This window comes from Lacerta agilis, chromosome 7 (assembly GCF_009819535.1).
Source record: "Lacerta agilis isolate rLacAgi1 chromosome 7, rLacAgi1.pri, whole genome shotgun sequence".
Classification (NCBI taxonomy): domain Eukaryota; kingdom Metazoa; phylum Chordata; class Lepidosauria; order Squamata; family Lacertidae; genus Lacerta; species Lacerta agilis.
This window is the reverse complement of record NC_046318.1, coordinates 956,039-980,020: the sequence shown is the minus strand read 5'-3', so window position 1 is coordinate 980,020 and position 23,982 is coordinate 956,039. Positions and strand designations below refer to the sequence as shown.

The following is a 23,982-nucleotide window of genomic DNA, read 5'->3' as shown; positions in this document are numbered from 1 at the left end:
AGATATGCAACAAGGTTTTGTTTCCAAGAATAAGGGGAGAAAGGACACATTAAGCAAAAGCATGTTGTCAGCTCCTTCATTTGTGATCTAACATTCATTGATTTGTGAATCAAAGCTCTAACCTGCATATTATTAGCATGTCATAAGGAATAGTTGAGTCTAGTACTCACAGACAAGCACATGGCTGCTTTAGCAAGCAGGATGCAGTGAAAAAAGCGGAAACCCCCTCTTCCCCCAGTATTGTATTATGAGCTTATGTTCCCTGTAGAATGCTGTTGTGAGCTGCTCATTGCATAAATGTTGCCATGTTAGGGGCACATTCAAGTAAGACATGCCTCACTTAATGTAGCAACCTTGCAAAGAATTCATCAGATGATAGGATGCAATATTGGAATTTCCCCCAAATCCCAGTAGCACAGTACAGGAAATAATACAGAAACAAAACCCAGGCACATTAATTTTTCCCTGCTATCAATCACAACAAGTAGCCTTAGTTTGCTTCAATGTTTCTGGATGATTTTTCTATCAAGCAAGCTATTCCGTTTTTCCTGTAGAATTCCGCCTGAACGTGTTTAATGCGCACATGGTCTCGGGCCAGCTGTTCCACAGGCTTGTCTATGCGGCGCCCATATTCAGAGGAGGACAAGACGGCCATAGGCCTTGCTTTTTCCTGTTAAGAAATGTTAGAGGTTATTTCTGAGTATGGCAAGAGGGTGAAACTGGTGGTTAGTGCAGGGCTGCTGCCAAAATGTTCTTTCCTCCGCTCACAACCCATCTTGTGGTATCATTCTGTCAGGTGCCTTCCCACTTTTGCTCCACATCCAGAGCAAAGGTGGAACAGGGTGGAGGGGGACGGGTTGGGAGAGGCCTGTGTCCTCTAAGCAGGGTCTGGTCTGCTTTAAATTTGGATGGGGGAAACTGCCCAGGAGGCCCTTTCAGCTCTATGGTTCTATGAATGGTGGTGGGGTGTTTCATGGGATTGTGCTTTGGGTTTGCATTTGTGTTCTTGGTACTCCTGGTCGCCCTCCTCTGGGTACACTTCATTGTCAGTGTCCTTTACTGTCCGTAGTCTTTACTGTTGCGGGTGGGATGGAGGAGCATTCATAAAATTGACACAGCTATGGTCCATGAAGTGGGTTCAGAGTGTCATCCCAAAGACCACTAGCTGTTCTTGTCACCTCCTTAAACCTACATGATACTTAGCATTTGTAAAGCACTTTGCAGCCGGCATGGCCAGTGGCCAAGGAGGAGGGGAGCTGCAGTTATCAAGACTGGGAGAAGAGAAAGATGAGCAAATAGTGATTGCCGTCAAACTGCAGCCCAGGCAAGAGATCATCAATATGGTCACCTCATCATTAATATGAAGTCCTCTGCTTTTGGCGTGTTCTCTGTCACAGCGGTGGAGTTTTTCATCATAGCCCATGGGTCTTTTAAAGATGCAGTCATACAGGGAAACACTTCCTGTCTTAAAATAAAGGGGGAAAGAAATGCCATGCCGTGAACTGACAAGATGACACAGGTTACAAAGAATCATACCAATAAAACTGACAGATATAATGAGGTTTGGTTGAGTCTGCTGTGAGCACAGTGCCCACAGGCAGGAGGATCACGGAGAGGCAGCACCACATGGCTTTAACATTCAACCCTGGTGTTAGAAATCAATCTGGAGCTGAGAACTGCACACTGCCTTTGTGAGCAGAGAGCAAACCTCTGGCTTTGCTACAACTGTCCCACACAGGTTGGGCCAACACGCTTCTTCCCAATTAACATATCACATAATAGGTTAAAGAGCTTTTGTGAAGATGGAGGTTGCTGAAGCCTCTCGATAGTGACCTCCTGAGCTGCCATTCTGTCACAATGAGCCAGGACAGAGAAGCTCAGATCCCAGAGAGGGGCACTGTAAGCAGAAGGATCTTGGAAAGGAGTGAGAAGAAACATGAGTCTAAGGAAACAAGAACCACCAGAATGACTCCAGGAACAAATACAGACTATGCTTGTGAGGGAGAGAAAGCAGACACAGGACCCTCATTTTACCACTTAGGGCTCATGCAGACTTCCACTTCTCCCACCACTTTCCCCGAGGGAAAGCAGATCTTTACCGCTGAATTGGAACAAACGGCAGTCAGGTTTTCCAGGGATTGATGTTCCAGGGATTGAGCAGTAAAGGGTAGGTTTTTCCTGGGGAAAGCGGCAGGACAAACAGAAAACCGCTTGGACCCATGCTTTCTTGGCACAGGACAAGTGGAAGTCTGGACAAGTTGTTCTCCAAATGGGCCAGTCCAGAGCTGGCACCAATGGAAGGTTGCGTGTGTGCAAATATTGAGAAATTACCTGTAGCACAGATATAACTGCTAATAGAGCATTTGCTAGAATTTGCTATTAGCTGCTTAAAGTTTTTGAGTTGCCTTTCACTCCCCCCCTTCCTTCCTACTTTGTTCCTTCAGCGAAACAGCAGTTCAAAACTGGATTCCTTCCCCCTCAAGACTGCTGCTCCTTCCCCTCTGCTCTACGCACCTTGCTCTCTTGGTGAAAATAGCTGAGTTCAGGGGGATCTTTGCGTCGGGGGGGAACATAGCTGAAGCCTGACTGTGCGGAGAGTGGCAGCTGGTGTTTCCTTATTAGTTGTTCATTGATGCTTCCCAGTTCCTCCAACTCTTCCTCTTCTGCCTCCAGTTCTTCCCCATTTTGGGCTTCTTGCATTCCCTACTGAAGCCTAAAAGCTTTGCTGGGAGGCAGGCTGGCTGCCTTCAGGGCTCCAGCGGCCGCTTTTTCTCTAGCCAGCCCCCCCCCCCCCCCCCGGTCTGCTGAGTTCTTTGGTTACTAAGAGACAGTCTGTGTTCACTGTGATGTCAGACAACATATAAGGGAGACTGGAAGGCTGAGAAAAGCTGCTTCTGGGTGAACAAAGGAGCTTAAAACCAATTTGTCTAGAGAAGATTGCAGCAAAAGGCCACAAGTATTACTGGATCTGACAAGGATCACTAAAGCTGGGCTTGAGAATGAATTCACTGGATGCAGCCTTCCGTATGAAGTTGTACAGCTTCTGAAATGTGAGACACCCACATCAATGATGGATAGGCTGGCCAGGCTCCAGGAGGTGGGGATGAAGCCCACACAGGGGCGTAGCAAGGTAAATTGGTACCCGGGAGCAAAAAATTTTTTGTCACCCCCCCCCCCAGGCATGGGAAGGTCAGGTGGTACCCGGTGCAGAAAATTTCTTGTCAACCCCCCCATTGATTCCCCTCCCTGCAAAAATGGTTTTACGTTATTTCATATTTTCTTACAAAGGAATAATAACAAGTAATAATAAAAAAACCCTTTTATTTATGTCCCGCCCTCCCCGGCCAAAGTCGGGCTCAGGGTGGCTAACATGAGATACATAACATTGGTATAAAATCAAACAATAATTAAATTACCTCCTAAAGACATCTCAAAATCAAATTAAAATCTAATTAGATGGCTTTCCACAGGGTTAGGGTTGGGAACAGTAAGTGTTCTCTGAACTGAAATTTCAGCCTTCATGACATAGGAAAACAGCCAAGTGAACAGCTATTTTGGTGGAGGAGGGTCAAGATATTAACCAATATGCATGAAATTTCACATATAGCTATATAATCCCTAGTATAGTAAGATAAGACCTTCGGAGCAGGTTCCTTGATAATTTGTCACCCCCTCCATTATGGAACCTGGGGCTGACCGCCCCCCGCCCCCCTTGCTACGCCCCTGAGCCCACAGAGAGTGTTGCATCCATCTGGAAGAGGGGCCAAAGGTGCTAAAGCAATGGGGAAGGCATTAAAGATTGAATAAGTGGAGAGACTGGACATTATTGATTTGTAAGCAAAGAGGCTGCTGGGAGGCTGCTATTGAAGAGCACCCGGAACAAGCATAGAACAAGCATTCCAGCAGTTCTGTCTGCAGTCTCTCTGCCTCAGAGGGGGACACTGTGCCAAGATGGAGTTTAGCTTGCAGCACACAGGTCCTTCTAGCCCTTTGGGCTGCCATAACAAGCTGCATAACATACACCAGCTTTTCTTGGAGCAGAATTTGCAAGTGTGTACAGTACAGTACAGTACAGTACAGTACAGTACAGTACACAGTACAGTATCAGCAACTTTGTTACAGAGAGTCCAGCTGCAGTTGCTGCCATATTGTTCCTCTCCATGCCCTGGAATTGACATCCTGTATCCATTCCTGTTTTACAGTGTCATGATCAAACTGCTTCAGTCCACTTTTTCTGTGAGAGCTGATTTGTAGCGATGTATAACAACATGTTTGTAATTACAGTGGTGCCTCGGGTTAAGAACTTAATTCGTTCTGGAGGCCCGTTCTTAACCTGAAACTGTTCTTAACCCGAAGCACCACTTTAGCTAATGGGACCTCCCACTGCCGCTGCGCCGCCAGAGCACGATTTCTGTTCTTATCCTGAAGCAAATTTCTCAACCTGAAGCGTTATTTCTGGGTTAGCAGAGTCTGTAACCTGAAGCGAATGTAACCTGAGCTACCACTGTACATGCAGCTGCAGCACCAGCCTATCTATATATATAAAACGCAAGTGTCTCTGCAGCCAGTCCCTGTGTCTCTGGGTTTGCGCTACTGAGCATGTGCCCCACGGACACAGGGATTGGAGCAGAGAGATCGGGCCGGGAGCAGCGGCGGCAGTTGAAGCGGCGGTTGAAATGGAACGCTGGCGCTCCAGAGGCTGAAGGGAGGCCGAGAAGGGAGGCCACGCTGCCACTCTCGCCGCCTGGCAGAAGGAGGAGGAGAACCGGGTGGGGGGGGCGAAGCCTCCCGGGAGATGAGGTGGCCGCCTCCGCCACCGCCTCACCCCCCTCGCTTCCCCACCCACCGCCCCACACTCCGAAAGGGGCTGGGAGCCCCATACATCCGGAAGGAAACCTGTTCTACTGTCCCCAGCCCCACACCACTCCAGGGAAAAAAGCCCCCTCCTATCGCCACTCTCCCTCTGCCGCCCCTTCCCCCGGCAAGAAGACCTCACCATAACGGCGGTGGGAGCTCCGCAGGAACCTACTATCATGGCTGCTCCCAGCCCCTAACTCCGTTCCCTCAGCAGCAAGCGCAGGCCTAGCCCGCCAGGCAGCCCAGACCAGAGGGGCAGGATTAAGGTGGGGTTCTGCTGAGCTCGAGCTTGGCGTCGGCCGTGGGTGTCTGCGGCAGCGTGTTATTTCTGGGCAAGTGACAGGCCTGTGGAGAGCATCGCGCACGCGGAAAGTGAGGAGGGGAGGAGGAGGCAGCAAGCCATGCTTCGTGCAGCAAGTATGTTTAGGACAGGAACAATAAAAGGAAACACGCCGTCATTTCTCCCTCAGGAATCTTAACACCGTGTAGTTTGCCCTGCTCCCTGCACTTCAGGACCTTGGGTTTTGTGTCAGAAATGTTCTAGCGCCCGTTATTTTAATGGGTTTAAACCACTAGTCTAGGTATAAAGTACTACAGTGCTACCTTGGTTCTCAAACTTAATCCGTTCCGGAAGACTGTTCCAAAACCAAAGCGTTCCAAAACCAAGGTGCACTTTCCCATAGAAAGTAATGCAAAACGGATTAATCCATTCCAAAATTTTAAAAACAACCCTTAAAACAGCAATTTAACATGAATAAGGAGACCATTGATCCATAAAACGAAAGCAATAAACAATTCACTGTACTGTAAAACAGTATTGTAGATGATAATTATTTTTTTTTTAAATCTTACCTGCACTGATGGTAGTCATTGTTTGGATGGGGGGCTTTTATCCATTTCCGCAGTCACATAATCATTCAGTAGTTAAACTGTGTTCCACACAGAGGCAACCTACTTCTCAGAACCGCAGAAGTCATGGTCGAGAATCGACTACATCTGGATTTCAAATGAATTGGCACCAAAAATACAAAAAGCAGAAATTGGCCCAAAAATGTATTCGGATCACAATCCTGTACAATTGAACTTAAAAGTAATTTCCAAGGATTCTTTTAGATGGAGAATGGATGATGCGCTGATGAGAGATACCAAGCTAGTGGAAAGAGCCGCAAAAAAGATGAAAGAATATTTTCAGATAAATTTAAATGCTGAAGTGGAAAAGAGAACGGTTTGGGATGCAAGCAAAGCGGTAATGAGGGGGTTCCTCATAAGTGAAAAAGCAAAAAAGAAGAAGCAACAGAATGCAGAAATGGAAAGACTTTTGAAATTAATTAAAGGAAAAGAAAAAGAACTAAGAGGTCACCCCCAAAATCAAAAAATTCAAAAAGAAATCAAATACTTGCAATCCCAATATGCAAAAATTATGAATGAAGATTTGGAATGGAAGATAAAATTAATGAAACAAAGAACTTTTGAATCGGTGAATAAATGCGGGAAACTACTAGCTTGGCAGCTGAAAAAAAGACAGAAAATGAATATCATCAACAATTTGGTAGTGAATGGAAAAAGCGTGGAGAACCCAGAGGAAATTAGGTGGTGTTTTCAAAGATTCTATAAGCAATTGTACAAGGAAGATAAAACAGAAGAATCGGAGATCGACCAGTTTCTGGAAAAACATGGATTGCATAAAGTCCCAGAAGATAAGATAAATATGCTCAACCACCCGATTTCTATACAAGAGATTGAAGAGGCAATTAACAACATGCAGTTGGGAAAGGCCCCAGGACCAGATGGACTGACTGCAAAGTACTATAAATCTTTAAAAGATGGGCTGTCACAGCCTTTAAAAGAAGTTTGCAACGAGATACTAGAAGGAGGTAGGGCACCGGAGACATGGAAGGAAGCCTATATTACACTGATATTGAAACCAGATTCAGACAAGACCTTGATGAAAAACTACCGTCCAATCTCGCTTTTAAATGTGGACTATAAAATATTTGCAAATGTTATGGCTACGAGATTAAAAAGAGTCCTGAAGGATTATATCCACAAAGACCAAGCAGGGTTTTTACCTGGAAGACAAATAAGTAACAATACGAGAATTATTGTGGACATTTTAGAGAAATTGGAAAAAAACATAAACACGGACGCAGCATTAATGTTTATAGATGCTGAAAAAGCCTTTGATAATATATCTTGGATATTTATGAAGAAAAATCTAGAAAAGATGGCGGTGGGACAACGATTTTTAAATGGCATTAATGCCATTTATTCAGAACAAAAAGCTAAAATTATAATAAACAGTGTGATATCGGACGAAATTAGAGTTGAGAAAGGAACAAGACAAGGGTGCCCTATCTCCCCTTTGTTGTTTATCACGGTCCTTGAGGTCCTTCTGAACATGATACGAATGGAGAGACAGATCAAAGGAATAAGGGTGGGCGAGAAGGAGTACAAACTACGTGCCTTTGCAGATGATTTGATGTTATCCCTACAAGAACCTGAAAGCAGTGTCCCCAAAGCTTTGGAATTAATTGAATGCTTTGGGCGTGTAGCCGGCTTCAAATTAAATAAAGCGAAAACCAAAGTACTGACAAAAAATATGAATCCGGAGCAGGTACAGAAACTACAGGAATGTTTTGGCCTCAATTTTGTTAAGAAAGTAAAATATCTAGGTATTAATCTCACTGCAAAAAATCTAAACCTGTATAAAGACAACTACGAAAAAGTGTGGGCCGAGATAAAGAGAGACTTGGAGATATGGACAAGATTAAATCTTTCACTGATGGGCAGAATAGCTGCCGTTAAAATGAATGTGTTACCAAGGATGCTGTTTTTATTCCAAGCCATTCCAATTTTAGATAAACTGGACTGTTTTAAGACATGGCAAAAGGACTTGACGAAATTTATCTGGCAGGGGAAGCAACCAAGAATTAAATTTAAGATTCTTACTGACTCTAAAAAGAGAGGAGGTTTCGGCCTGCCAGATTTAAGGATTTACTTTGAAGCAGCGGCCTTTTGTTGGTTGAAGGATTGGTTTAAATTAAACAATACTGATGTGCTGGACTTGGAAGGTTTTGACAATATGTTTGGATGGCATGCTTATCTTTGGTACGATAAGGTAAAGGCCCACAAGGCTTTTAAGAATCATATAATAAGAAAAGCCCTTTATCAGGTTTGGATGAGAAATAAGGACTTATTGGAGAGAAAGACTCCTAGATGGATTTCACCAGTTGAGGCCAAGGCTTATAAAAGACCAAACATGCCTGCAAAATGGCCAAGATATGTAGATATACTGCAGCAAGAAGGTGAGACATTTAAGCTGAAAAGCTATGAGGGGATTGAAAAAGTCACTGACTGGCTGCAGTATCGTCAAATTTATGAAATTTTTAGAGCCGACAAAAAAATTGGTTTTCAAATGGAAAAGTCAAAGCTGGAAACAGAGCTAATTGAACCGAACTCCAAAAACCTTTCCAGGATGTATAATTTGTTGCTAGAGTGGCATACGAAAGATGAATTAGTTAAATCAGTAATGATTGATTGGGCAAAAGATGTGGGACATAATATCATGATGGAGGACTGGGAGAAGTTGTGAAAGGAAGGTGTTAAATTTACTGCTTGTAGTGTATTAAGAGAAAACATTATGAAAATGATATACAGGTGGTATCTGACACCAGTTAAGATAGCTAAGATATATCATGCAGCAAGCAATGTGTGTTGGAAATGTAAATCTGTGGAAGGTACCTTCCACCACATGTGGTGGACATGTCCAAAGGTAAAGGCTTTCTGGGAGAAGATTTATAATGAACTCAAGAAGGTAATGAAAGTTACCTTTATTAAGAAACCAGAGGCTTTTCTTTTGAGCATGGTTAATGGTGAGATACCCAGCCAGGATAGAGTGTTTTTTATGTATGCCACAACAGCCGCTAGAATTTTACTTGCAAGAAACTGGAAAGGTGAAGAGATCCCAACAGTGGAAGAATGGCAGATGAAGCTGATGGACTTTATGGAACTTGCTGAACTGACTCCAAGAATCCGAGACCAGAGGGAGGAGAAGGTGTACCAGGATTGGAAGAAATTTAAGGACTATTTAGTTAATTGTGTAAAATTGAATATTTGAGCAGAATTAGCTAGATAAATTGGCTTTAGCTAGACGATGTTAGATAAAATTGTGTATAAGAAATATTGTTATGAACGATTTGATTGTTTAAGAATTTTAGGATGTGTAGTTTATGTGAGGAATTATAAGTGATTAATTGCATCAAAGATTTTAAGAAGTTTGGTTAATGTTTATGGAAAAAAGATACAAAGTTACTAAAGTATATCGATTTTGAATGCAGCCGAGTGGGCGGGGGAGGTCCCCGGTTAAAGAAGATCGAAACCAGAACAGATAAGGATTAATGTATGTTTTATGTTCATTTAGGTAGGTATAAGTTTTCTTTTGTTTATTGTACTTTTGTTTAACTGTTTGTTATGTTTCTTTTAATGTGTATATGTGTATGTGTATTGCTTTTTTCTCCTTATGCTTAAAAATAAAAATTTTTATAAAAAAAATTAAAAAAAATAAACTGTGTTCCACAGTCACAAAAACAAATTAACCGAAAAAGCCTCAAAAACAAAAAATGCAAAATAAATAGTAAAAACAAAAGCACCAAAATATAAGCTCCAAATATCACCTCAGAACGCTGCAATCGGAAACAGAAGCCTTGAATTACAATTGGGGAGTGTGTGCAAATTAGCAGTACAACAGGAAACGCAGAAACAGAAGGCTTGAATTACAATAGGGGACACGGATTAGCAGCACAACAGTAAAAACAGAAGCTTAGGGCTCAAAACAGCACGTTCGGCTTCCGGGAAAAAGTTCGCAAACCGGAACACATACATCCGGTTTTGCAGTGTTCAGGTTTCAAGTTGTTCGTGAACTAAGCTGTTCGAAAACCAAGGTACCACTGTACTTAAAAGCTTTTCAGGGTTCTTGTACCTTTAAAATTAAACACATAGTTTTTGCGGGCCGTGATTTGCTTGATTCTGTTCCCAGTGTGGAGGAGATTTTAATTACTGATTTCCTTTCATTACTATTCTTTAAAGAGTGAACTAGTTCTAACAAGCACTAGGGAGGCTATAGGTGAAAGTAACCCACATGAAATAAGTGAAGTTGCTATCCATAAGAGAGGCAAAGTATAAGATGCTGCCTGAGTTCACCTCCATCCTTGCTTACCTGCCCAGTCTCTCCCCTGCCTCCTCTCCCTTCCTGTCAGAAATAAATTGTGAACTTATTGGGTCTGCCCTTTTTAGGCTATGAAACATCACATACTTTGATGGTGCTGTATGTATTCGTGCGAGAGTCGCAATAACCTCACATTGCAAGACAAGTACATATAAAGTTTTAATGAGTTAAACTTACAAAAGACAATGGCATCAAAACATTGGACACATTTTGTACAAAACTGGTCCTGCTCATCTATACTTCTTTTGAGAAGGTGGTTAGCCAGGGGCTCCATTTCCTGTCCCTGGCATCTAGTGAACACACCTTAGTTGTAGTAGATGAAGGGACAGAATTAGAGGTTACAAATTCAGGACTAGAAGGTGATACTGGGGACATAGCTGTCAACTTTTTCCCCTTTTTAAGGGAAATTCCCTTATTCCGAATAGGATTCCTCGCAAGAAAAGGGAAAAGTTAACAGCTAAGATTGGGGAGCTACCATACTTTCCACAACTTTCCATGCAGCTCCAGTTTTATTGCCGTAAGATTTTTTTTTTTTTTTGTTTTCCTTTCTTAAAACCATCTTCCCCAAGTTCTCAGACCTTTAATTTCTCCAACTCCTGTCCAAATTTTCTCTCTTTTCCACTGAAGAGTTGACAGTGCAAGTTGCTGTTCAGTCTTCCCAGCCCAGAGCATACCTTGTTTCAGCCATCCTGGAACATTAAGACAATTAAGGTCTCTGGATACAGAATGGTGGGAGGAGACCGTAAATATGACTACAGCAACATTTCTATGTACCAGAAAATTACACACATGTTCATGGTATGGGCTGAAAGAGACTTAAGAAAAAATGGGCAATGCTTCTTCTAAAATGCGGCACTGCCCGCAGCAGAGGGCCTGTTTCAGGACACCACATTCCCTTGTGAGAGGGACTTTGTCATTTCCGTATGTACAAAATAGGTCTGAAGCTCCCCTTTTCCTTTGACGTTAATTATGCCTCGGCAGGTGCAAATGTAGCCCAATGTTTGTAAAATGTTACTGGTCTCTTCTGTGACCTGAAATGCAAGCAGACAAGCACACCACACTTTAAGTAAAGAAAATCTCAAAGCCTGCCTGCCCCCCCCTCTTTGCCCTAAGTCCAGAAGTGAGGAAAGCCCTTCATTGGACTCTGTTGCTTCACACAGGGTCTCCTTTTTGCTGAGTGAATACAATCATAGAAGATCCATCACAAATAATTTACACAACAGGATAAAAACAGCACCTTGAACTGAACAGATTCTAAAACAGACAATGCTGTCATCTCTTGGAATCAGTTCCTCCATCTCCACACTGCAGCTGCCACCACCATCACAGCCCCAAAACTTGCTCCAGAGAATTATGGACCCCTCAAAAGAAGAGATGGCGAGTGGATGGAGTTGGAATTACTGAAAATTGATTTCCGCCCCATTCTGCCTATGGTAGATTCCCTGCCACCTGAGCAACCCTGCTGGATACCCACCTAATAAAAAATGTTGACGTAGGCTATGATTTTGCATCAGATTTTAACCAAGGAACCTTCGACTCACCTACAAGTCTCCCCCCCCCCCCAGCTCTGCTGCCGCTGTCTTCACTTGAGGAGCTTCCCCCATGTGTGCAGTAGCCTGTATCTTTGCCTGAGAGGGACTTTTAGTTGGGGCACTTGAGTAAAAACACAAATAGAAACCACACCTGAATTTTATCTAAGACACCGGTGCTCTCCATTCTGCTGGCCACATTTACAGTGTTGCCCCAGATATCGTACTGTGGCTTCTGTGCTCCAATGACACCCGCAATTACAGGTCCATGGTTAATTCCTGTAAAGAAGATGGCAAATTAAGCATGGTCCCCCTCACCAAATATATATTTTCAAATGCTACAGATTGCAGAGCTCCCTGGAGGAAACATAAATGTTCTGAAACACATATACACATCTGGTGGCTTTGCTGTCAAATTTGGGGTCTGGAGTTTTGCAGAATTAATTCCTATGGCTGGGATTCAGATCAAAATAATATTTAATTTATTAATAATAGTATTGTTCATTTAAGAAGTGGCAAAATTTCATCAAATAAGCATTGAACAATTATAATGGGAAAATTGAGAAGTATGACTGAACAACATTGGCAATACTAGGGAATGTGTTAAGATGCCATCAGCGCAGATTTGTATGAGGCTGATGGTTATCTTTCTGTGGCAGAGCTGTGCAAATGAGTATCACTTTGTTATTGATTTGTATTACTAGGAATATGTCATATAACTGGAACACACAGAACGCTGCTCTACTAATGAATGACTAGAAAACGCTATATATAAAACAAAAATATTTGAATCTGAAGAAGTGTGCATGCACACGAAAGCTCATACCAAGAACAAACTCAGTTGGTCTCTAAGGTGCTACTAGAAAGAATTTTCGATTTTGTTTTAACAAAAATATTTGTTAGAAGTGTAACAGCTTGCTTTTTACGGGTTGCCTGAGGGAAAGTATCCTTTGTGCCTTAAAAAAAAGGTTTTCATTGATTTTATTTAGGAGCTCCACATTACAGGTTTCTGAAGGAAAGTGTTTGCAAGTGTACTCCCAAAGTGGTGGGTGGCTGAGGGCAACTTGGGGCTCGTCCACACTAGAAAGCCTGAGTCCAAGCGGTTTTCCATTTCTCTGCTGCTTTCTATGCATGGCTCACAGTAGTTCTGCCTTTGGCCTGCCACTTTACCCCAGAAAATCCGCTCTTTAGCGTTAAATTGGAACAAAAGGCAATCTGCAGAAAAGCCAGCTGCTTATTGTTTTGATTCAGTGCTGCGTCTCTTAGTTTCAGAGCATTCTTCCACAACCTGCTTCTGCCACTAGGTGGCACCATAAGCTAAAACCAAGAATCAGCCAGCAAGCAAAACTAGAATTATACAAACTGGAGTGGGGGGGGGGGGGGCGAGCGGCGATAATCCCAGAAAGAAAAATACTGTTACATTAAACATGAAATATTTCAGATTTATTTATAGGTTGGTTCCATTTTCTTGCATACATTTCATACTTCTGAAGCCTTCAAAAATAAATGGCATTACTAAAAGGATATTAAAATCCTGGAATGACCACTCTGTCAGTCAGTCAGGAATTTAATTTTCTGCTGTTGCATTCTACAAACCCTTGCTATTTTTGGAAGATGGCAATTTGAATTTATGTGAATTTGCTGCATAAGTATTTAAATGAAAGTAAGAGAATGAAGAAATGCAGTTAAGTAGAACAGACACTTGTGTGGTTTTTTGTTTTTTTTTAAAGGTTTAAGATTTCTGAGTAAAAGCAAGCAAGCAAGCAGGAGAAGAGAACTCGAACCTCCACTAGGTGGGATTCTGCCCACACCTCTAAGGTGGTATGACACCCTTTTGCTTGGAAATGGGTTTATTATCTCCTTTTTATGTTCCTTTAAAAAAAAAGGAATTACCAAGATAGGAAAAGAGGTAGTAAGGGAACCAGGGGTGGAGCAAGGGAGGGCGGGGGGGAGGCCCGCTCTGGGCAGCGCCCTGCTGGGGGTGACACTTTGGGTGGTGGCCCCACCCCCTGGGCTTTTTTTTTTTAAAAAAGGCTATTTTCAGCACTGCCAGGGTGGAGCCGCAGGGGTGGCCAGCGAGGCGGAGTGTCACCCCCCCTCGCTGGCCACCCCTGCGGCTCCGCCCTGGCAGCGCCAAAGATAGCCCCCCCTTCCAGCGGCTTTTTTCGCCACGGCATGGAGACAAGGAGGGGGCCAGTGAGGAGGGGTGCCACCCCTCTTCGCTAGCCCGCCCCTTGCCTCTATGCCGCACCTCGCACAGGCCAGCTGGCAGCCAAAAAAAGCCTCTGAAAGGGAGGAAAGGAAGACACCCAACAGGCGCTTTCAAGCGCCTACTTTGCTTTCCTTCGCCCCTCTTTCAGCAGCTTTTCCTGCCGCTGGCTGGCTGGCTGGCGGAGCCGGGGCATGGAGAGGGGCGGGCCAGCGAGGAGGGGTGACATCCCGACTTGCACTCCGCCAAAGGAGCCTAGGCGGTGGCTTCGGGAGTCTCTGCAGGCTGTCGAGATTCCCGAAGCCGCCGCCCGGCATCCCCGGGGGCGGGGTGTTGCGCTGTGCACGTGCATCATGATGTCATGACGCACCCACACGCCGCGATGCCCCGCCCCCAGGGGTGCGCCTTGGCTTCTCGCCATGGGCAGCCAAGGGGCTAGAAACGCCCCTGGAGGGAACACCAGGCTACTTTAAATGAATTCAGATCTCCAGGGTCTGATGAGCTGCATCCAAGGATACTAAAGGGAGCTGATGGATGTAATTTCATAGCCTTTGTCTATTATCTTTGAGAATTCTTGGAGAACAGGTGAGGTCCCTACAGACTGGAGGCAGGTGTCAGGGGCTGGACTGAGGGGGAATGGTGGGAGCCCCCCCTTCTCCTGAACCTTCCCAAGGGGAGGAGGACAGTATTGATTTCAAACAGTGGTTTGCAGAAGGGCATAGTCCAGAGGGGGAAAGCTGGAAAATACTGGATGAGGAACAGCTAGAAGAGGAAACACAGGAGAGACAGCTGGCAGATTCATTGTCCTTGGACAGCATTCCTGACCCCCCCCCCCCTTCACCTAAGACTAGACGGGCTTTGAGAGTGATAGAACAGAAAGCACAATGGCAACAAGCTCAGATTACCCAACGTAGGAGTGACGTAGATTAATGGGGACGGAGGGGGTGCACCTTAACTGGGAGCAACACTCTGTGTCTTGAGGTAGGAAATCTCATCGTTTTAACTATGCACTGTGTGAAGAACTGCCTCCTATGCTCTGTCCTGAATCATCTGCCATTCAGCTTCATGGGAAGTCTCTGGGTCTTAGTATTATAAGAGTGTGAGAGGAACTGTACAAGCAGGTCTTAAAAAAAGAAATTCCAGGCAGCTTCCCAAAGAAAATAAAACTGACAAGCTTATTTTGCCTTTCCCTGTCTGCCTTAATTTTCCAGTTTAGGAACTTGAGAACAGTGATAACAGCAGCTTTCTCTATTAATATAATTTTATTTACTTTTGCTATCTTTGCACAGCCTTTTTGAAAGCCACCAAGATGCTGTACAATAGATCAAGTATGAAAGCAACATCATGAAACATTTTTTTAAAAAAGGTAAAGGACCCCTGACCATTAGGTCCAGTTGTGTCCGACTCTGGGGTTGCGGCGCTCATCTCACTTTACAGGCCGAGGGAGCCGGCGTACAGCTTCCAGGTCATGTGGCCAGCATGACTAAGCCGCTTCTGGCGAACCAGAGCAGCGCACAGAAACGCTTTTTACCTTCCTGCCGGAGTGGTACCTATTTATCTACTTGCACTTTGATGTGCTTTCAAACTGCTAGGTGGGCAGGAGCTGGGACCGAACAACGGGAGCTCACCCCGTCGCGGGGATTCAAACCACTGCTGAAAAAAATGTATAAAAGGCCAAATTACAACCACATTTGCTTTCTAGACTCTCTGCTTCTAATTATAAGCCATGACCCCTAACTTGCGTTAAATTCAAAGCAGCGATTGTGGACTGCTTTGCTCCCCAAAAGCACAAGGTGTGCTCTTGACCTATTGATCATGGTTTGTTGGGAGTACAGCAGGCTAAGCTAGGAACCATGGTTTGTTCCCTCCCAGAGCAAAGAAAGCACAATTTGCTTGTACACAGTAAACAATTGTTTATGGTTTATTTTGATGTGTGATCAGTAGGGTTATAACTTTTTTACAACCTCATGTGCTGTAGCCTAGTTAGATGAACTTTTGCCTAAAAACATAGGAATGAACTGTCATTTGAAAAAAAGCTTACCCCAAAATCAATAAATCGATTTTAGTATATGTAACTGTTTAATGTATTGTGTCATTAAAGGTAAAGGTAAAGCAACCCCTGACCATTAGGTCCAGTCACAGACGACTATGGGGTTGTGGCGTTCATCTCGCTTTACTGGCAATATTCAACTGTAGTGATGTGCTGAAATTAGCAATGAGGGGGGAAGTTATGCAACCACAATGCTGGAAGAACAAAGTGGAGGAACTTGGTTAGCACTGTATTAAAAAAAGGTATTATTGCTGTACTTGGAGACGAGACAAAATATTTATGCTGCTTACCTACGCGTAGCTTGAAGTCATTGAAGGAATGTTTGTTTATGACATCCAGTTTTGCTCCCAGGGCAAATGCAAACTCCACCATAGTCCCAATATGCGTGTATTGTCTGTCAGGCTCCTGAATGTGAACACATACACATATCCAGTTATCAAAGAATCCTCAATAGAGATTTGCTCTCTGTAAATGTTGCAATTTACTGAAAACTTACAAGAAGGCAGTGTTTTAATTCTAGGGTTACAACCCTATGTACTTTTACTTGTTCCAACAGAATCGTAGTACTTTGGATTTATTCCTAATCAAAGTGGGATATAAACTAACAAATATAAAAAATTAATTAAATTGAGCTCAGTGTGATTTATTTCTGAGTAAACATGCATAAGATTGGACTGTATGTTATTTATGCCTGCGCGCAGCTCAGTTTTGTATCGGCTACGCCCTTGCGGAAAATCAATGTGCCTGGTCAAAATGGGTTCTGGACTGGCTCTGAGTGCTTGTTGGCCCCTGGGTAAGAGATCTGCTTTTAGTTCCCAGTAAGTAACAGACTCACAACTCCCCTTGCGAGAACAGGTCACTCCCTCCATCCCTTCTAGGATCCTTTCCCTCTTTGCTCCCCTGCTGGTCTCCTGAATGATGGGAAGTGCAGGGAAAGAGGATAAGGAATTGTGCTGGGTCTAAAGCTGGACACCAGGTTGGCTCTGGACATTTTTGCACCTGAGGAGAACCACAAAATGGTGCATGCTCCTGCCAGGGAAGAAGGGGTGAGTGGACATCTATAATGGGAAAAAGCGACCGGGGGGGGGGGGATAAAGAGCTTCATTGGGAACAAGGGTGGGAGGGGCCCAGCAGTGCCTCCTATTCGCTTAGAGGCTGCTGTACAAGTGGCATGGGGGGAGGCTGCTGGGGAGGGAGCAGAGCTGCTGCCGCCACCATGGGCAACACATTCCTTAGAGGCTGGATTTCCTGCCTTTCTGGATCAGGCCACCCAAGGCAGTGGCCTCGCTTTGCCTCCTGGGTGGGCTGGCCCTAGCTTGATGCAACAGACCCTTCAAGTCTCGGGCCTTAAGACAACGGCCAAATGGGTCACCTGTGCACACTCTCAGTTCCAGGTGGCACTGCCCATTTCATACCATACAGATAGAGGGAGCCATCCCACCTGAGAGGCTCATATCTGTTCATTCGTGAGAGGGGAGGGCCCAGCTGTTTTTTTTTTTGTGCCAGGTCTTCACACATACTTAATGTACACCAGTGCACAGGACCCTCCGAGCTGCAACCGTGGACTGTAGGAGAATAGGATTGAGCTGTTTTAATGTTCGGTGAATATGAAGCATGATTCTTCAAAATTATCCTACTTGCTCTATAGGCATAAATCCATTCTCACTCAGAAGCAGAGTGGGAAGAGAATGAGAAAGAAATAAAGGGTGGGGTTGAAGTGTGGAGGGTTTTTTTTTTGGGGGGGGGGGTAAAGTTTAGCACCACTTCACAAAATGTAGATGAGATTCTTCAAATACTGGAACACCAGGGAAACTGCAGGGATATCATTTTACCTACCCACCCTCCCAACCCCATTAGGCATTGCTATACAATGCTGTAACAGCAATAAAGAAATAAAACACTGTTCTGTAATAGCAGGGTGTTTATGCAGGGAATGAAAAGCATATTCAGAGTTATTCAGAGTTAGAAAATCCAAGTGCTTGAGTGTTGTGAGTGTTGTGTTTCATTGGAGGGAAACGGTATTAACTGCATTTCCTGAGATCAGGATCCAAAAGTTGCCCAGGTGCGTGCAAATGCTTCTGGGAACATGCACTGGGATTGCTGAAGTTGGCATGCCCCCTTTGGGGAGCTCCCAAAATTCCTCCCAAGTTTTGGGAGCAGCTTTTCAGAGCCTTTGAACCGGCTTGGTGGGGAGGTGACTTAGAAGCTTCACTGCATTCCCAGATGTGGCCTTTTGCACCCCAGACAAAATATGGTCCCTACAAAGTGGACACAGTAACTTTGATATACCTGACTATGTTCCTGGCTGGGCATTGCGCTTAGCCCTGTGGCTGCCATGTAAGTGCTCCCAATGGTCTTGATCTTTTCAACGCCGCTAAATTTGGGTTTCGACAATAGCTGTGAAGAAATAAAGCACTCAGGTGTCTGATAGCCAAATAATACATCAATGTTGTTAATACAAACGCTTCCCAGTGCTGCTTCCGGGCTGCGCTTGTTTGGAGTACTGTATCTTTCAAGCACATTTAGCAGATCCAGAAGCAGCCGAACTAGTTGAGACAGTAAAAGGTAAAGGGTAAAGGGACCCCTGACCATTAGGTCCAGTTGTGTCCGACTCTGGGGTTGCAGTGCTCATTTCGCTTTACTGGTGGAGAGAGCCGGCGTACAGCTTCCGGGTCATGTGGCAGCATGACTAAGCTGCTTCTGGCAAAACCAGAGCAGCACACGGAAACGCTGTTTACCTTCCCGCTGGAGCAGTACCTATTTATCTACTTGCACTTTGACGTGCTTTCGAACTGCTAGGTGGGCAGGAGCTGGGACCAAGCAACGGGAGCTCACCCCATCGCGGGGATTCGAACCGCAGACCTTCTGATCAGCAAGCCCAAGGCTCTGTGGTTTAACCCACAGCGCCACCCGCGCCCCAAACAGTTGAGACAGTAGTAAAGCCTTTTATTGGAGCCAAAGTTTGGTCCAATCTCACATAGGACACGGAAAGGGGGTCATATTTTACAGCAAAAGATGCCTGCAGGTGAGAATAGCTGCCCAGTGCTCTCGCCATGACTAGCACTCCTCGCCTCCCTCACCAAGGAGCTGATTTCAGGCTTTGGAGCTCAGCTGGGAAAGCTGCCTAGCTGGGCTGGTTACCCAAGCGCTAGAGTTCCCCTTTTTTCCTAGCTCAATTAACTTCTACTGTGCAGAAAGGCTGAGTTGGAAGAGGATACAAAAGCCCCACTGGCACATGCCCTAAGGAAAGGGAGGAGAGAGGCAGCTTTGTGCTGAGCACTGCAGAGATAACTCTGCTTGCAGACATGGTTTTTAATGTTTGCAACTCACAATGTATCAGCATGCCTTGCGGTTGCCAATTCTTTGGTTACAGGAGTCTGCCATGAATGCCATTAGGCCTAACCCTTAGGGTGTGAGCGTGTGTGTGAAAAAGACCTCTATGGATAACATGCTGATAGGATTTTGATGCTTTGGGGAGCAGAAACAAGTTTGACTTGTGAGTCAAAGTGATGTGACTTTTCTTCAAAAAGGGACTTTTGCTCACAGTCCTTGGGGTCTTGTGTTCATCTTAACTCATGTTGTTCATTTTTGCTACCTTTCAAAATGAAAAGAGTGTTGCATGCAGTCCTGCAAGATGTACAAATTCACCCTGAGCTCCAGGCAGTGCTTTCCCTTGTTTCCATCTCTTCGCCAATGACCACAAAGGCACTCAGTGAGCCACATTTATGTAGACATTTTCAACTTCACTGTCAGGTCTGAATACAGGCTTAAACATAAAAGATTTTAAGCTGTTCTCTTGTGAGCATGGGGGCTTTGAGAAGTTAGTTTATTTGTTTCAGCCACTGGCCATAACAAGGATAACTTATCAAGCTAATAACTGGTAAACAACAGATTAAACCCAAACCATCACAGAAGAAAAACATGGCGGACGGCCTAAAACAACATACTGTACATGACAATTCAGTTTAGATTCAGATGGCATTCAACAGCAACCATCCAAATTACAATCCACTACATGTAAATCAAAATAGGTCTACAAATGCTTTGCAGACCCTAAAAGGAAAGAAAGCCAGTTTGGGTAACCTTGTTCCTTTCACAAGCTAACGTATTTCTGTTTTCGGTTCATGCAATGTTTTCCATCTTTCCATAACAGACGTTCAATAGCCCTGCTCCATTCGTTCTCCCAGATGACACAATCAACTCTACAATGGGATGGTCTACAACAGTTGCCTCCCCTCTCATACAATGCCATGAACCAAACGGCACGTGATAAAATTGCCAAGCGCAATTCTTAAAAATCTCAGTGACGTGAAAGAAAATTAGTTTGCTTTCACACCAACTTTTTTCCGTAGCTTTGCCATCCTTTGTTCACTCATTTATTTTATTTTATTTTTACAGGGAAACATTGTAAAATGGCTGTATTCCATTGTCTTCTGTGGCGCTCTTGTGTGCATTTTCAGTCTTCATACGTGTTGCTATATTTTGGATATAAAAATGCAATTACAGCATGAAATTGCCCAGTGAGGACGGGGGAAACCCTACTGCTCCTTCAACGTGAAAGCTTCTTGCTTGCATTTCCCACTTGCTTGCTTCTCTCATCTGTGTAGGATCCATGCTGAATTCCCCTTGTTCAATCAGATTTTATTAAACTGATAAGAACAGATACTACACTTGATCTTAGCCAAAAGGCCAAGAAGCGATTCAATCAGATTTTATCCCATGTTGCAGGGATATTAAACAGAATGTTTCTTTCTATTACTTGTTTCTCTCATTATAGTGAAATCAGGGGAAGAGAATAAAAAATAATAGAAAGAAACAATTCCCCACCTTTCCACAGGCGACAAAAGTTTATTAAAGGAGCCATTCAGCACTAATCACCTAATAGTGCTGACTCAGGAAGCAATAAATGCAGCTGACTATACAAAAGGAAGCTTTAAATTAACATGAAAAGGGACCTTTGCTGAAGGAAACTTACTTGAAAAGTTTTGACCCTAAGGAAGGGCACTGCTAGCTTAATATGCTGCTAAGTGCTGTGCAGAACCTTCATTTCAATTCCTCCTTCAGCTCATTGGGGAAAAGCAGAGCGGCAGCAGTGCTAATGTGCTCTGGTGTGCAAACAATCCAAATAAATGTTTCTGGTCAATGGCGATGTTTCATCATCACGCCAGGTGAGTGTGGTAACTTCCACCAAAATACTTCCAGAATTTCCTCAGTGCCCCAGACTTGTGCTTACACAAAATAAAACTAGGTACTACTAAGGAAACGGGGACATTCTGGAACTCGCCCTGAATGGGACGGAGGCTTTGTGCATGTTCTGAATACCCACAGAGCCTTGAGAACTCTCAAGAAGCATTTGTGCTGCTGCTGCTGCTGCCGCCGCCACGATGCTTGTAATCTCAGTTTAGTCTCTAGCAGGAAAGCTGCCCCATTCGCTCTGCCTTCCTGACATCTCTAGGTGAAACATTTTTTATTATATGTCTTCAAAGACATCTATCTCAAAGAGTTCCAGTTACAGGTAGGTAGCCGTGTTGGTCTGCCATAGTCAAAACAAAATAAAATTAAAAAATTCCTTCCAGTAGCACCTTAGAGACCAACTAAGTTTGTTCTTGGTTCTTAGTTGGTCTCTAAGGTGCTACTGGAAGGAATTTTTTTAATTTTATTTTGTTTTATCTCAAAGAGGTGCAGGAAATTGTTCTTGTTTGAAATCATGCTCCCTGAAACCCAACACATTCTGAGCCTTAATGCAACTCTCGGTTTGACTGGGAAAATACTTCAACATATTGCAAAAGGAGCCCTGGCAATTCATTTCCTGCAGTCAGTGTTACTGTGACATCTGGATTTGTGGTGCTGTTCTCTTCAGTGGTAGCTTATATAAACTGCCTTGGACATTTTGATAAGGTAAAGGTTAAGGGACCCCTGACCATTAGGTCCAGTCGTGTCCAACTCTGGGGTTGCGGCGCTCATCTCGCGTTACTGGCCGGGTAGAAAGCTGCTTTTGTGGTGGGTGGGGGTGGGGGGGATCAACTGCACTTCTGAGCAGCAGAAGCAAGAGGCAATGACTTCCCTTCTGACCTGTCTTTGTCACAACCTCTGCTGTTTCCTTTCTGCTGCAGTTTGGCCTCCACCAAATTCAACCCCCTGTCCACTAGTCAATGTGATTTACATAGTTATTCACATAAATTATGAACCTAAATTTAATTAAAGATGCAATTATTTCCACACCATTCATTTCAATCATGCCAAGGGCATTCATCTCAATGCAAAGGAATCTAGAACGAATCATAACTGGTAAACATCAAAAACTACTACTGGCCATTTAGGAACACAAAGTCATCCATATGCCCCTTAAATGCTGCATGGAAAATTATTCCATTTTATGCAGAAGTGCCTATAAAGGCTGCATTGGTGTGTAACTCTACATTTCTGCAGCAGCTGGTGCCCTCTCAAGTTCAGAGTGCAGCCTCTGCCAGTATTGGCTATTGGCTGTGCTGGCTAGGAATTATTATTATTATTATTATTATTATTATTATTATTATTATTATTTCCTTTATGAATTGCTTCCCACAAAGCATCTCAAAATAATAGTGATTTACAGTATAAGAAAAATATATTTATTATATTGTATTTTATTATTTGATTAGAGAAAAAACCCTCAAAGTGGTTTACAAAAGATAAAAAGTAAAATCAATTAAAGTTTACAATCCAAAGTTTAAAATATACAAAAGTTAAAATACTAAAACAGATTAAATCTCAATTTTACATTCCTTTACCTGTCACAGAATTGCTCTACAAGTCACTATCCTGTGTGTCAAACCATAAACATTGCTGATTCTCCCTTGAGTCTTCCTGGGCACTGGTCAGATTTATAAGCCCTTCCTACATAATCTTACGAGACACTGGAGAGTCTTGTACGGGCTATACTTATAAGAGATGACTCAAAGGTTGGTGTAAAAATATCTATCACACAATTCCAAGACTATGAGACATGGAGGCAACAGCCTTAGAAGGGTAAGCAGGTTTTAGGCTTACAAACAAAACATGGAGGCCATAGTCCAGCGTAGAGTTAAATGTGTTTAAGTTAACTGATTTAAATGGAATAAAATGCACTTAAGTCTGTTTTGAATTGGGGCCACAATGTGGGGGAAACTCCTCTGTAGCAAAATAATTCCTTGGTTGTCCTTTAGCCAAACACAGACATGATGTACTTACATCATCAAAGTCAGCAATGATCTCATTTAGAAGCCGGAGGCATTCTAAGCCCTCTTTGTTGACATCAGATTCTGTATAAAATTCTTTGAAATCTGGAATGGAGGCAAACATGACGCAAACACAGTCATATGATTGATGGTATAAATCCTGTTCAAGAGAGAAGAATGAGAAACCAGTCACAAAATGTTCTCAGTAGAAGGAAAGAAAAAGGATGGATGAAAATTTCATGTCAGGTGGGCTTGCACCTGTTTAGTACAAAGAGAATTTGCTGACATTTTACTACTTTTTGCTTTATAATAAGCCATGCCCATCCATGAATAATTTCATCAGGATAAACTATCCAATTAACCTGTTTTATTCAGTTAAAGTACCTCTCTATGGAACTGGCTACACATTTTACACCAGTGGATATATTGGAAACAGGCCAGTGATATTCAAGGAACAGGTTTACCAAAGCAGGTGACAAAGCCCTGAAGCCTTGCACCTGACTTGATCCCATTTCTAGCTCAGTGCAAAAGGACCAGGACATAGTTCTAGTGAAACTGAGGGATTTCTGTCATTTGGGAGCCTGGCAACCACGGCACTGTTTTCTCAATCTTTTTAATTAATCTGGAAGTGCTTGAAAAATGCTACAGCCAAAGGAAGTCAAAGTTACTTATCACCACCATCAAAGTTCTTCATGTCTAGGCAAGAAAAATGGAAATGAATACTGATCCAGAGGCCCACTTGCTCCAATGTACAAAAGAAGAGAGCTGCCAGATCAAGCCAAAGACCCTTCCAGCATCCTGTTCTCAAAAGTGCCAACCAGATGCTGAAGAGAAGCCCACAAGCAGAACACAAATGCAAACTGTTCCATAGTTGTCCCCCAGCAACTGGTAACTCACAGATAAAAATTGCTTGTTCA

At 43.6% G+C, this 23,982-nt stretch overlaps 2 protein-coding genes and 1 pseudogene across 4 annotated transcripts in view; all 3 read right to left on the bottom strand.

The window, feature by feature from the left end:
• Positions 1-428: 428 nt before the first annotated feature.
• On the bottom strand, positions 429-2,786 carry C7H5orf49 (chromosome 7 C5orf49 homolog). Its single transcript, XM_033154097.1, has 3 exons — positions 2,515-2,786; positions 1,349-1,465; positions 429-670 (listed from the first exon to the last, which is right to left on the bottom strand). The coding sequence occupies exons 1-3, from the start codon at positions 2,698-2,700 to the stop codon at positions 491-493; spliced, it is 483 nt and encodes a 160-aa protein (XP_033009988.1). The 5' UTR covers positions 2,701-2,786; the 3' UTR covers positions 429-490.
• Positions 2,787-10,626: 7,840 nt separating this feature from the next.
• ADCY2 (adenylate cyclase 2) overlaps positions 10,627-23,982 on the bottom strand; it is a 113,558-nt gene continuing 100,202 nt past the window's right edge. For 2 of the 3 annotated variants that reach the window (XM_033154094.1, XM_033154096.1), the window contains 5 exons: positions 23,079-23,225; positions 18,159-18,266; positions 16,160-16,274; positions 11,765-11,889; positions 10,627-11,112 (listed from right to left, as the gene is read on the bottom strand). In XM_033154094.1, the coding sequence (XP_033009985.1) occupies positions 10,960-11,112; positions 11,765-11,889; positions 16,160-16,274; positions 18,159-18,266; positions 23,079-23,225 (648 nt within the window). In that variant the 3' untranslated portion in view covers positions 10,627-10,959. The remainder of the gene's footprint in view (positions 11,113-11,764; positions 11,890-16,159; positions 16,275-18,158; positions 18,267-23,078; positions 23,226-23,982) is intronic. The other variant, XM_033154095.1, reaches the window with a different exon arrangement.
• LOC117050513 lies at positions 20,473-20,570 on the bottom strand (annotated as a pseudogene).

Excerpts from the sequence above, each read along its gene's own strand:
- C7H5orf49 (XM_033154097.1), bottom strand. The coding sequence starts at position 2,700 with ATGCAAGAAGCCCAAAATGGGGAAGAACTGGAGGCAGAAGAGGAAGAG. Across the intron at positions 1,466-2,514 it reads ATTTTCACCAAGAGAGCAAG|ACAGGAAGTGTTTCCCTGTA; the intron begins GTGCGTAGAGCA and ends CTTTATTTTAAG. Across the intron at positions 671-1,348 it reads GACTTCATATTAATGATGAG|GAAAAAGCAAGGCCTATGGC; the intron begins GTGACCATATTG and ends ATTTCTTAACAG.